Source organism: Rhinatrema bivittatum, chromosome 3 (genome assembly GCF_901001135.1).
Source record: "Rhinatrema bivittatum chromosome 3, aRhiBiv1.1, whole genome shotgun sequence".
Lineage (NCBI taxonomy): Eukaryota > Metazoa > Chordata > Amphibia > Gymnophiona > Rhinatrematidae > Rhinatrema > Rhinatrema bivittatum.
In genome coordinates this window covers 14,899,759-14,913,069 of record NC_042617.1, presented here as the reverse complement: position 1 = coordinate 14,913,069, position 13,311 = coordinate 14,899,759, and the positions used below count along the sequence as shown (strand labels likewise).

Below are 13,311 nucleotides of genomic sequence, written 5' to 3'. Positions count from 1 at the left end.
CGGAGTGTCCATTTATATTGGAGTGGTTTACAGGCCTCCAACCCAAAAGGAAGAGCTGGACAGAGATCTGATTGAAGACATCCATAAGATAGGTAGGAAGGGAGAAGTGGTGATCGTGGGTGACTTTAATATGCCAGATGTAGACTGGAAAATCCCATCTGCAGAAACTAAAAATAGTAGAGCGATAATGGATGCCATGCAAGTATCTTTGTTCAAACAAATGGTGTTGGAACCCACGAGAGAAGGTGCTATACTCGACTTATTGCTCACTAATGCAGATAATGTCTCAGATGTCCAAGTGGGCGCCCACCTCAGCAGCAGTGATCATCAAACGGTATGGTTTAATATCACTAATAGAATAGTGAAAAGAACCACAAAGACCCGAGTTTTACAGTTCAAAAACACAGACTTTGAGGAAATGGGAAAGTACCTGGAGGAAGAACTTAAAGGATGGGAGAACGAGAGAGATGTGGATCAGCAGTGGACCAATCTAAAAGGAGCAATCACCAAGGCAACTGCTCTATATGTTAGAAACATAAAGAAAAGCAAAAGAAAATTGAAACCTATCTGGTTCTCAAAGGAGGTGGCTGACAAAATTAAAGCTAAAAGAACAGCTTTCAAGAAATATAAAGGATCCCAAAGGGAGGAGCACAAAGAAGAATATTTGTATCAACTGAGGGAGACGAAGAAAACAATCAAGTTGGCAAAAAATCAAGCAGAAGAGAGGATTGCCAAGGAGATAAAAAATGGTGACAAAACATTTTTCAGATACATCAGCGAAAAGAGAAAGGTCCAAAGTGGTATAGTGAAATTGAAAGGTGGTAATGATCAATGTGTGGAGACAGACGAAGAAATGGCAAAAATATTAAACGAATACTTCAGCTCTGTGTTCACTAAAGAAGACCCTGGAGAAGGACCATCTCTACACAACAAGAAACTGGAGGGAAGTGGAATAGATGAAAATCCTTTTACAGTAGAAAATGTATGGGAAGAGCTAAAGAACCTGAACGTGGACAAAGCCATGGGGCCTGATGGGATTCATCCAAGGATATTGAGGGAGCTCAAAGATGTTCTGGCGGGTCCGCTGTGTGACCTGTTCAATAGATCCCTAGAAACGGGAGTGGTGCCGAGAGATTGGAGAAGAGCGGTGGTGGTCCCGCTTCACAAGAGTGGGAACAGGGAGGAGGCTGGCAACTACAGACGGTTAGCCTCACTTCAGTGGTGGGAAAAGTAATGGAGTCTCTGCTGAAAGAGAGAATAGTGAACTATCTACAGTCCGGACAATTGATGGACCAGAGGCAACATGGATTCACCAGGGGAAGATCCTGTCAGACAAATCTGATTGACTTTTTTGACTGGGTAACCAAGGAATTGGATCAAGGAAGAGCGCTCGATGTCATATACTTGGATTTCAGCAAAGCTTTTGATACGGTTCCGCACAGGAGACTGGTGAATAAAACGAGAAGCTTAGGAGTGAGTGCCGAGGTGGTGACCTGGATTGCAAATTGGGTTGACGGACAGAAGACAATGTGTGATGGTAAATGGAACCTTCTCTGAAGAGAGAGCGGTTTTAAGTGGTTGTACCGCAAGGATCGGTGTTGGGACCGGTCCTGTTCAATATCTTTGTGAGCGACATTGCGGACAGGATAGAAGGTAAGGTTTGTCTTTTTGCGGATGACACTAAGATCTGCAACAGAGTGGACACGCCGGAAGGAGTGGAGAGAATGAGACGGGATCTAAGGAAACTGGAAGAGTGGTCGAAGATATGGCAGCTGAGATTCAATGCCAAGAAGTGCAAAGTCATGCTATGGGGAGTGGAAATCCGAATGAACTGTATTCAATGGGGGGGGAAAGGCTGATGTGCACGGAGCAGGAGAGGGACCTTGGGGTGATAGTGTCTAATGATATGAAGTCTGTGAAACAATGCGACAAGGCGATAGCAAAAGCCAGAAGAATGCTGGGCTGCATAGAGAGAGGAATATCGAGTAAGAAAAGGGAAGTGATTATCCCCTTGTACAGGTCCTTGGTGAGGCCTCACCTGGGAGTACTGTGTTCAGTTCTGGAGACCGTATCTACAAAAAGACAAAGACAAGATGGAAGCGGTACAGAGAAGGGCGACCAGGAAGGTGGAGGATCTTCATCGGATGACGTACGAGGAGAGATTGAAGAATCTGAATATGTACACCCTGGAGGAAAGGAGGAGCAGAGGTGATATGATACAGACTTTCAGATACTTGAAAGGTTTTAATGATCCAAAGGCAACGACAAACCTTTACCATAAGAAAAAAATCAGCAGAACCAGGGGTCACAATTTGAAGCTCCAGGGAGGAAGATTCAGAACCAATGTCAGGAAGTATTTCTTCATGGAGAGGGTGGTGGATGCCTGGAATGCCCTTCCGGAGGAAGTGGTGAAGACCAGAACTGTGAAGGACTTCAAAGGGGCGTGGGATAAACACTGTGGATCCATAAAGTCAAGAGGCCACCAATGAAGTGTAGGTGACTCGCCAGAATGATGGCTACTGCCTGGAGACAATACCCTTATTCAATAAACATACACATGGTTACTGTGACTCCAACATCACCCTAAGCTTCAACAGCAAGAGGAAATGTGGAAAAAAAAAAGGATTTGCACTCACAAAGACGGGAGTAGCTGGCTTGTTACGGCGGTTACTACCCCCAAACCAAATAACCAAATTACTACCTCCACCTTCCTTCTATTCATGATGCCTTTCAAACTAGCTTGATCACTCCATTCTTATACTTCACTTTCAATGCATATCCAGCATAGTTCTCTGCTTCAACGGCAGGGGAGAAGAAAAACTGTTACTTCACACATCCAGCAGAGCTCTCTGCTTCAACGGCAGGGGAGAAGAAAAAAGGGTTCGCACTTACAAAGCGGGGAGTAGCTGGCTTGTTACGGCAGTTACTACCCCAAACCAAATGTACCTGATACTTCACTCTCGACGCATATCCAGCATGGCTCTCTCCTTCAACGGCATGGGAGAAAGACTGATACATCACGAATTTCCAGCATAGCTCTCTGCTTCAACGGCAGGGGAAAAGAAAAACTGATACTTCACGCATATCCAGCATAACTTCAACGGCAGGGGAGAAGAAAAAAGGATTCACACTCACAAAGCGAGGAGTAGCTGGCTTGTTACGGCGGTTACTACCCCAAACCAAATGTGCCTGATACTTCACTTTCGATGCATATCCAGCATAGCTCCCTGCTTCAACGGCAGGGGAGAAGATAAACAACCAATAAGGTCTGTATAACATAATCTGGGTAAAAATAAATAAGCATGGGTGTAGCTTGCTTATTGCGGCGGTTACTACCCCTACTACTCTAACTAATCAAGCTAGATATTTCACTTGGATGCAGCTCCATCACCGCTCTCTACATTAATGGTGGGGGTGGAAGGGAAACAGAACCAAGAGCTAAGAGAAACAGATAAGTATGAGAGAGAAAATGAGTGAAGCTTGCTGGGCAGACTGGATGGGCCATTTGGTCTTCTTCTGCCGTCATTTCTATGTTTCTATAAGTAGCAGGCCTATAGACCCAAATCTACCCTTCCCTCCAACTTCACCTGAAATCCATAAATTGGGAAGAAAAATGTATCCCGGCAAGCTCACCTTTCCTCTTCCTCCTTCCTCAGGTTTACCTACCCCACACCTTTCCATCCTATCCAGCGACCAGCATTGATATCATAGCAACACTGGATGCACAGGAGCTGTGTGCTTCTTCCCAGCTCTCAGTGGCATTTAGAGGTATGGGGATTTTGGGTAGGGATGAAGAGTATAGGATAGGTTGACTGGGGGCTGAGAGGGAGGGAAGGAGGAAAATAAGTCTTGCTAAGATAAACTTTTCTTCTTAGTTTCTGGATTTTGGGAGGAGGGGTTCCAGGTATATAAGACCTACTACCTTTTTACTTGTTTTTTGGGGGAAGGGGCTTGAGGAGAGAGAGACTTGCCTGATTGGGACGCTATGTGATTTACTTGGGTGGAGGGAGGATTGGGCCCACATACCTCTGCCTTTGTTTTTTAAAACACAGCATCAATATTTAAGCAGCTCAATATAGCTGGTTAAGGTGAAAGTTATCCGAGTATACACACTTTGAAACCTAATCAGTGATAGTCAAAGATAATCAGTTAGTTTTCAAAGTTATCTGATTATATATAACTGGATACATTTATTTGACAATATTCAGTGGGATGTTTATCCAGTTGAATATCCCTGATAAATTATCTGGCTCCTTTAAGTGGCTAAAAGTCTGTGCTGGGGATTCCATTGTGCAGGTTCAACAAAATAAAAAAGTAACCAGGGACATGTTTATGTTGCAGGAGGAATCAGTGCATGTACATTCAGTTTTGCCCCTGCTTGGCTACCTGCACAAAAAGAAGTGAATAAATGTGGGTACCTTTAGCACCATTTATTTTATACTAGTTATTGTTGAAAAAGAAACTGCTTGGGTAAAAAGTTAAAAGTGCACATGTACTTTGGATCTATGCAGGCTATTGAAAATTTTCCCCTTAAGAACATAGGGGTAGATTTTAAAAGGAGCGCGTGCAGCATTTATGTGCGCACACTACCCGGTGCCGCACATGTATACCCGATCTTATAACTTGCACGCACCTTGTGCATGCCGAGCCACGCTGCCTTCCCCTGCGTCCCCCCACCCCACCTTCCCTTCCCTTACCTCCCCGTCCTTTCCCCCCTACCTTTTTTTTTAGCTTTTTTTTTATTTCACAATATACCTCAGCCCTGGGGCTGAATTAAGTTGTGTGCACCAGCCAACTGCCGGCGCGTGATCCCCGGCACAGCGGCAAAAATGGCAACTGTGCCAGGAGCCTGACCCCACCCCGGGACCACCCCGCCCCTTTTTGCAAGCCCCGGGTCCTACATGCGTCCCGGGTTTTACGCGCGTCGCCAGGCCTTTTAAAAATAGGCCCGGCGTGCATAACCCTATTAAAATCCGGCCCTTAATTTTCATATGTGTTAACTCAGTTTTATGTATATTTTTATATGAATTAGGGAAAGATATTTAGGGAGTAGATGGGAGCTAAGACTCTCAGATCTCCACTTTTTGATTTTCAAAAGTATGTGCATTAAGTTCACCTGCACAAGTTATGCCTTGCAAAGAGTTGGTGTAACTTTCTGCAGTGAGTTAATGCACATTCCAAGTCATTTCAAAGTGAACTTATGCACATACATTCACTTTGAAAATTTGCGGAAAAAACGACATCTAAAACGTACATGCACACTTTACCCCAACATACCTAGTTATAAAAATTAGTCTCTAAAAGTCTTTTTGGTTTGTAATCATCAGAACTGCAGCTTAGCTCATTAAAAATTGCTCGAGGGTGGGGGGAGGCACAGAGCTATAACTGAGAAAGGAACAGGTTTATTCATAATTGTTTTGCATTATTGTAATTGGTTTGTATTATTGTTATTAATTCCATTGTAACCACTTTGAGATGTTTGCTAAAATTGACCACATGGTTTCAAAGGCTTACTGTGGGTCTCTGGCATCCAAGGACCAATGTTGGCTTTTGTGCCATCTTTGCCCCACCCCCAACTGTCCTTCTCCTAGCAAAGCCTAAAGTCATAGAAAATCACAGTAATACAAACCCCAGAAAATAATGAACTGACAGACTGACTACTGTAAACCTTCTAAGGGGGCAAAAGCTTCCCTCCACTTATGATGACAGGGTTCGGCACCATGAACCTCCCACGATCCTCAACAGGTGCCATTCTGCATCTGTGTGGGTAATGCTGCTGCTTTGCTTCCTGCCTCATTTCAATGACTGCAACACATAGCCACAGGCTGGGCAAAGGTGTAATTAGGATTGATTACAGAAAAATGTTGGCCTATGGGATTTTTTTCATTCTGGCTATGGCATATCAATTACACAAAAATTAAAGTGAACTGGGAGAAGCTGAGTTAGCCAGATCAGCTTTCTGATATTTAGAGGTAGCCAGATAACTTATTTATTTATTAATGTGCCACTTATTCAAACCTCCAAGTGGCTTACAGAAAGTTACATTCATAAAAAAACAAAACAATAAAACAAAACCACACTAAAAACACTACTATATAATAATCTTAAGCTCTAATGCTGGGAAAAGACTCAAAGGACTTTGGTATTCTTTTGTAACCTATTTCAGAAGATATGCTTGTACATTAAAGGCCAAAGGAACAGATATGCCTTAAGCATCTTTTTAAATGTTATAGATATTCAGTTTCTGATGCATTTACATTCTACTTGGCAGAATATTTTTGAACAGCTGAAGATCTGCTTTTCTTCTATTAAAGCATGGTTGCAACACAACAAACTTTCCCTGAACATGTCTAAAACAGAGTTCTTTTCTGTCCATCGTCCTTATACTTCCTTTTCAGACAATCTTGTTCACTTAAGGCCAAATTTTCAAAGGCCTACATGCATAAAAAAGGGTGAGTCAGGGGTTAGAGTCTGGGCAGGGAGGGATGGGGTGGGATGGAGGCCAGCCGGGACTGCGGCCATTAGCCGCTGTTCTGGGGAAGTACGAGCCAGCGCGCAGAGATTACTGCTCTTCCAGAGGAGCAGTAAGTAATAAAATAAAAAATTTAGGGATTGATAGGCTAGGTTTAGGGGGTGGGGAGGAGAGGGGAAGAGAGAGGAAGTGTCTGTAGGGGGGTAGGAAACTGGGGAAAACCCAATTGTGTGGCCACGCATATTTTATGAAAATTTGCCTCCCCCTGCGTGCGCAGCCCACACGAGTGCACGTGGATTTTAAAATGCAGCGCACATGTTTGTGCAGCCATCCAATTTTATAAGATGTGCGCTCAAGCACACGCATGTTATAAAATAGGCGCATCCATGTGCGCACGCTGGGAACCGTGCACACATGGACGGCTGCTCGCTGCTTTGAAAATCTACCCCTTAGAAAACGTATCTTTTCCAATTCAGAATCAAGCCAAAAGTCCTGAGTTTTACTAGACAGTAGCTTTTCTTTCTGCCCACATATCAAAATGGTAGTGAGACAGAGTTTTTTCAAATTGTGTGTCTTATTTGGTCTTAAAAAGTTGTTACATGCCTCAGATTTTCACATTGTTGTACAAGCTTCCATCTTTCCAGCTCTACATTGTAACCATTACAAATGCTTATTAATTCATCTGCTCGCTTAATTGCAGGGATTAAGGGTTATGACCACATCATTCGGGGCCTGATTGATTTGCACTGGCTTTCAATCAATGACTGAATCAAGTATAAAATAGGCATGACAATATTCAATTAGATTAACACTCATTCATGCCCATGGTCCAATGCCCTTTTAGAGATCCACTAACCATCCAGACATTTGTACTCCTCACAAAGAGGCCTTCCAGACATCCCCTCATTAAAATTAGCATGCCTTGATATCACTCGAAAGTGTGCCTTTTCTGACGCAGCTCTGATTCTCTGGAACTTTTTCTCATTAGAACTATGATTATGTGATTCATGAAAAACATTCAGAGGACTTTTAAAACCCTTTCTGTTTAAGCTGGCATATATGTGACACATTAATGTGTGTATGTGCCAGGGGTGAAGGACTTGCAGGAATATGTCTACCTTAGCCATAGAAAGTTGCTCAGTCCTGAACGGAGATTGGTCTCTTCACTGATAGCTGTCAGTGAAGAGATCAATCATTGAGTTTTTCACCTGGAGTGAATAAATGAATATCAAGGTGCTGGGAGCTTTCCATTTTAGTGTATTTATTATTCAGCTCAGCCAGTCATTTTGGGGAGTTCAGGAGGTGGGAATTTGGCCACCGTCTATTTGTAAGGTGGGGGCAGGATCAGCACCCATTTGACATACCAGGGTTTTTTTTAGTTATCCGGCTAACTTTAGGCCTGCTATTTTTATGACCAGATTTAGCCACATATCAACACTAGCTGGCTAATGTTATTAATATTCAGCATTAGCCTGGTTAATTTAATCTCTACCTCCAGAATACCCCTGCCCCAATTCTTTCTTACCTGGCTAAGTTTTAGCCAGCTAACAACTTACCCAATTAAACCTTAGTCATTCAACAGGTCAAGATATTTAAAACTCAGGGTTTGTTGGGCTAAGTCCAGAACATATCTAGACAAACCTTTTGAATATCAACTTCTTAGGGAGTAACTTTGTGAAATTCCAAATAAATTATTTTTTCACCTGGAATATCTGTAATCTAGTGCTGGCTTCTTGAGGTGGTATTCCTGCAACCATGGGTCCATCCTTGAAAGACAAGAAAGAATATAAGAATCTATATATAAAAACTCAAATCAGTCATCAACAGCAATAATGGTTAATACTATAATTTTCAAATCAAAGTTGGCAAATTTATTTCAATTCTTCCTTTCACAAATTAAAAACATCAGGTAGATTTTAAAAGCCCTGTGTGCTCCAAAACCAGGAGATACACGCACAAGTTGTGCCGGCCTGCGCCGAGCAGACTTTATACGCCGCCCATGGATGCGCGTATCTCCCACTGCACACACAAGTGAAGAGTTTCTAAAAAGGAGCATAACGTAGGTGTGGTTTAGGAGGAGCGTACGCGTGTTGGAGCTGGCTAAAAAACGTGCGCGAAAATACTTATGCGAAGAGTCGCACGCCAGGGTCTCCTGCAACGTAAATTTACTTCTGCTATGGAGGATGTGAAAATAGTAAAATAAAAAAAATGTAGGTCAGATCTCAGGGTTTTAAGGATTGGGGCTAACGGAAAAGGGTGGCTATAAAATTAGGGGGGTTTGCAAGTTCTATCCCTAAACTTGGTGAATTGGGAATGAATTGGGAAAACTAACAATAGCATCAGCATTCGTCCCTTGTAAAATTTCCCCAAGTTACACGATAGATGTGGGATTTGCACGCAATTGCGTGCATATATTTAAAATTGGGCGCACATCCAGACTATTTTAGAACATACAATGCATAATCGCAAATATTTTATAAAATGGCCGCATCCTTTGGTGTGAGCTGGCATATGCACATGCATGTGCTCCCGCGCGGCTGTTTCAAGGTTACCATCCTCGCTGGCATAATTTGTAGCTCAAGATTTGGTAGTCAGTCAGAAATCGTCCTAACTGGGGACCTAGGACTTGATTCAACCCAAATTAGTTTTTGTCAGGAGTAAAAAAATCCAAGTAACCAAAGATATTCGAGACCTAGTGCTATACCCAGGCCAAAAAAAAGCTGCACAGAAGTCATGGCCAAAGCTAGCATAGGAGAGGTAGAGGGACAAAAGAAACTGGAAAAAAGGAAGTAAAGAGGAAGGGAAGGAAAAAATAAAGCACAATAAGAAAAACAACCCCCCCCCCCCCACACACACACACACACACACATACACAAAAATAGGCAAAAGAGCAAAAAAAGTTAAATTATATAATGAAATTTTTCTCCTGGCCCCTAAAAATGTTAGCTAGCACCCAAGCCTTTGAAAATTTTTCATTCCTGCTTTTTGGCATCTGAAGGGTGATATTTGAAAATCCCAGACAGCAATTGTAAAAGCCATAAAAAAAAATTCTATATTTGTAATTGTTAAAAAAAACATATATTTAGCATATGCAGAAGGAGGAACTCTCATAGACCTTGATCACTTAATATCATATTACACATTAATGGAATAATGTATAGCAATAAAGGACCTCCTATCGAAAAAGACCAAGAGCTGTGATCCAGCATCCTTTCTATTTGTTCTAAGATAAATTCATTTTGTCTGAAAAAGCCATCTTCTATTTATGTAAAAAGTCATATAGATGCCTGAACTTTGTTTAAACCACCCAAAGAGCTTGATTATGGATGTAAAAGTGTTGACTACTCCTCATTATTATTACTCATTATTATTACTCCTCATTATAATGTAAATAATGTAAATATTTTAATCCCTTCCGTTCGTCTCTCTTATTCTAATTTCTCTTCCCAGTTTTAAGACCCTGTTGTAATGTAACTTTTGTTCTCCTTGCACTTGTTTTTCGTTTCTTGTTCTCACCCCTTGTTTTATGTAAACCGGCATGATGTGGTTTCTAATCATGAATGCCGGTATAGAAAAACGCTAAATAAATAAATAAATAAATAATTGGCTCCCTCAGAGGAAGGCAGGGGACAAAACTGGCATCAGTCCGTCCTATGTTTCCAGAAGTGTCAGCTCATTTATGGATGGTATGGTTACCTATATCCTTCAGTAGACAGGGAAAGAAATTCTCAAAAGTCATTATCCAGGTAAATAGTTATTTACTCAGGGAAAATAGCCCTCCTCAAATGTAGCTAAAGGTATGTAGGAGTTAAATAGCACATGCCCTTTTAGCTGTATTAAAAAGAGGCATTCCTTGGGGGGAGGGGTTAAGTCAAAGGAAAAAAACAACACACGTGTTTGATTTCAAAATAAAATAAGTTAAATCCATTGGTGAAAATTTACCTTATCATACTCAACATCAAAATTCTCCACATCCTTTTGAAAAGCAGCCACTGATTCTAGTAGATTATTCTTAAATTTCGGCTGAAGTTGAACAAGTTCAGCTTGAACATTGACCTAAAGGAAAAACAGAAACTTCTGTCAATATATGAGTGTGGAGGGAGGGAGGAAAGAAATGAAATTGGAGCATAACAATTTCAAAAGCAGATTATTGAAAGACTTTTAAATATTTAGAATATTTAATTGTACAACAAAATGTAAACTTTGTTGATGTCACAGGAAATGTAACCATAATTTCCTTGTTTTTTTTCCCATTCCTTAAAATATTTTAATCCAATGTACTTATAGGCTATGAATTATCAATAAACAAATATATTTTCAAATTCTGGCACATAGCAAACTCAGTATTAGTTTTTAATCTATAAAACAAATAAAATTATAAAGATTTACTTTTCCTTCATGTCTAAAGTAAAAAATGGCTGAAGATTTTAAAATCAATCCTTAGATTGATCAGCTCAATCCTTAGATTTTAGAGTAAAGTTTCAGTAGGGTGGCTAATACAGGGGCAGATTTTATAAAACTACGCGCGCGTACTTTTGTTTGCGCACCAGGCGCAAACAAAAGTACACCAGATTTCGATAGATACGCGCATAGCCATGTGTATCTGTTAAAATCCGGGGTCGGGCGCGCAAGGCTGCCTAAAATCAGCAGCCTGTGTGCGCCAAGCTGCGCAGCCTGCCTCCATTCCCTCCGAGGCCACTCCTTCCCCTACCTAACCCACCCCCTCCAGCCCTATCTACCCCCCCTACCTTTGTTGGGGGGTAGATAGGGCTGGAAAGGTAGTCATCTTCAAGGCTGATCCTATCAGCATCACTTATGTACCCCTAAGGCACTTGACAGGAAAAATTCTGCTGCATACTTGAATTCTAATGAATAGAAGGCCCAAATCAGATCTTGTATAACAGCTTGTATTGCTTCCGATTGAAGGAGTTCGATTCCATGAACCCCTGAAGACTGCACAGCTGTGACGCCTCTCGTCTCATCATGCTGCAGTGAAACGCACAGCCATTTTGATTTACTAACATTTGCAACGCAAACGGAACATAACACGTAATGACGTACTTACGCACTAACGTTTAGTGAACGTGACTCCATTTTGGATTCATATTTTGTATTGTATTAATACGAACGCCGTCGAAAATGTCTAACCCGTCAATTAAATGACGAAACAATAGTCTGATCATAAGCTACACCTACTAGAGACCACGCTAGCTATTGCTTGTTCAGCAGTTTGTAAAATGTTTGTTCAGCAAAACCAGAACGCATGTGTGAAAGATAAGAACTGTAAAGTGTATAAAGGTTTGCTCCGAAGGGGGCGTGGCATGCAGTTGTACTAAGCCGTTGTCTTAGCTGCATCTTGCTGGCAATAAAAGTCTATCTTTACGGATCAGTTGTCTGGGCCTCCTTACTGACTAAAAAGAGACGGTTACATTGGCGAGCCAGCCAGGAGGTACCGGAGACGCTATTTTAGCTCTCCAGAAGGTCCGGTAGTTTGGTGGCGGAGCAGTCCCCCTGATACACCTGGTGAGTGGCCACCGCTGAGTTCAGCGATCAGGTTTCTGAGGGGATCGTTCCACAGAAATTCTGCCGGGACCTCTGGGTTGATGATCCGGGAAGAAGGCTTTCATGACGATCGGAAGACCCCTGCAGGCGAGTATTATGGGAATATGGAAATAAGTAAAGACTAGCTAGCTAAGGAAATAGCCCGGTCTTTTCTGGCTGACCGAGGGGGCCTTGATCACACCCCACGCAGTGTGTTAGTAGGAATTACGCTCCGAAGACCACGCGGATGATATGTATGGAAATAATAAGTAAACGTATACGATAGTGGGAATAGGTTTCTTGTTGTGTGAAAGAGAGTGAATGGCCTCGCAGTTCTAGACCGGGCGACCGCGTTCTAGTCGGGGCAAGTGTGACCCTTTTGTGTCTGACGGATAAGGACCCCTTACCTATCCGTTTTCCTTTCCCTCCCTTGTCTGTGAATTCTATCCTAATGGGAGGGAGCGGGTCGACTCCGTTAAAAGTCATGACGGAACACTATAGCGAAGTGTTCGACGAACATAAATGTACAAAACCCGGAATGATTCAACGATGCACCCATAAATGGCCCGGTTTCTGTGTAAATTGGCCCCCTACAGGAACTTTTAATTTCCAAACGGCCACACGGGTCCATAAAATAGTCATACGAGAAGGGAACCCGGGTTGCCCTGAGGATATACCATACATAACCGCGTGGATCGCAGTTATTGAAAATCCTCCATCATGGGCAAAGAAACTAGTGGATGGAGCCGCCCTCGTAATGGTGACTCAAGCATGTAAGATGGGAGACCGGAAATCCCCAAACCGGAAGAGAAAGGGCAAAGCGGCCATATTGGACTCTACAGAGCATGCGTCAGCTGAGGCGGCCATATTTGTAGTACAAGGGAATCCACGGACTCCAGAAAAAAAAATTAAACCCCTGCCGCCTCCAGCATTGCCCGACGCTGAAAATATTTTGCCGCCGCCATATGCCCCTAGTTATCCCCCCACATATCCCACGCCACCAAGCCCCCCAGTTCCCTCCAATGCGCAAGCTGATCCAAGAATGGCACTAGCTCATGAAGAACGACCCGGAACGGCGACCGCAAAGGAAGAAGGCGGCGGCGAGGCATCCGTGTCAGACGGAACTCGCAGTAAGACCCAAGCCGCAGCTAGTTTGCAATTACCAATCAGGGAAACATCAACTGTTGTTCCCATAGTCCCAACTGAAGAAAACGAGCATCGTACTACGCAAACAATAAGATTATTTACCTACATACCTTTCACATCCAGCGATCTTTTTAATTGGAAACAGCTGGGGC

The 13,311-nt window shown here is 42.6% G+C and overlaps 1 protein-coding gene across 1 annotated transcript in view; it reads right to left on the bottom strand.

Moving 5' to 3' along the window:
• The window catches only part of DNAH8 (dynein axonemal heavy chain 8), a 1,926,251-nt gene that overhangs the window by 1,112,077 nt on the left and 800,863 nt on the right, over positions 1 to 13,311 (bottom strand). Inside the window, 2 exon segments of the mRNA XM_029592920.1 lie at positions 8,176 to 8,238; positions 10,415 to 10,528. Coding sequence (XP_029448780.1) covers positions 8,176 to 8,238; positions 10,415 to 10,528 — 177 coding nt within the window.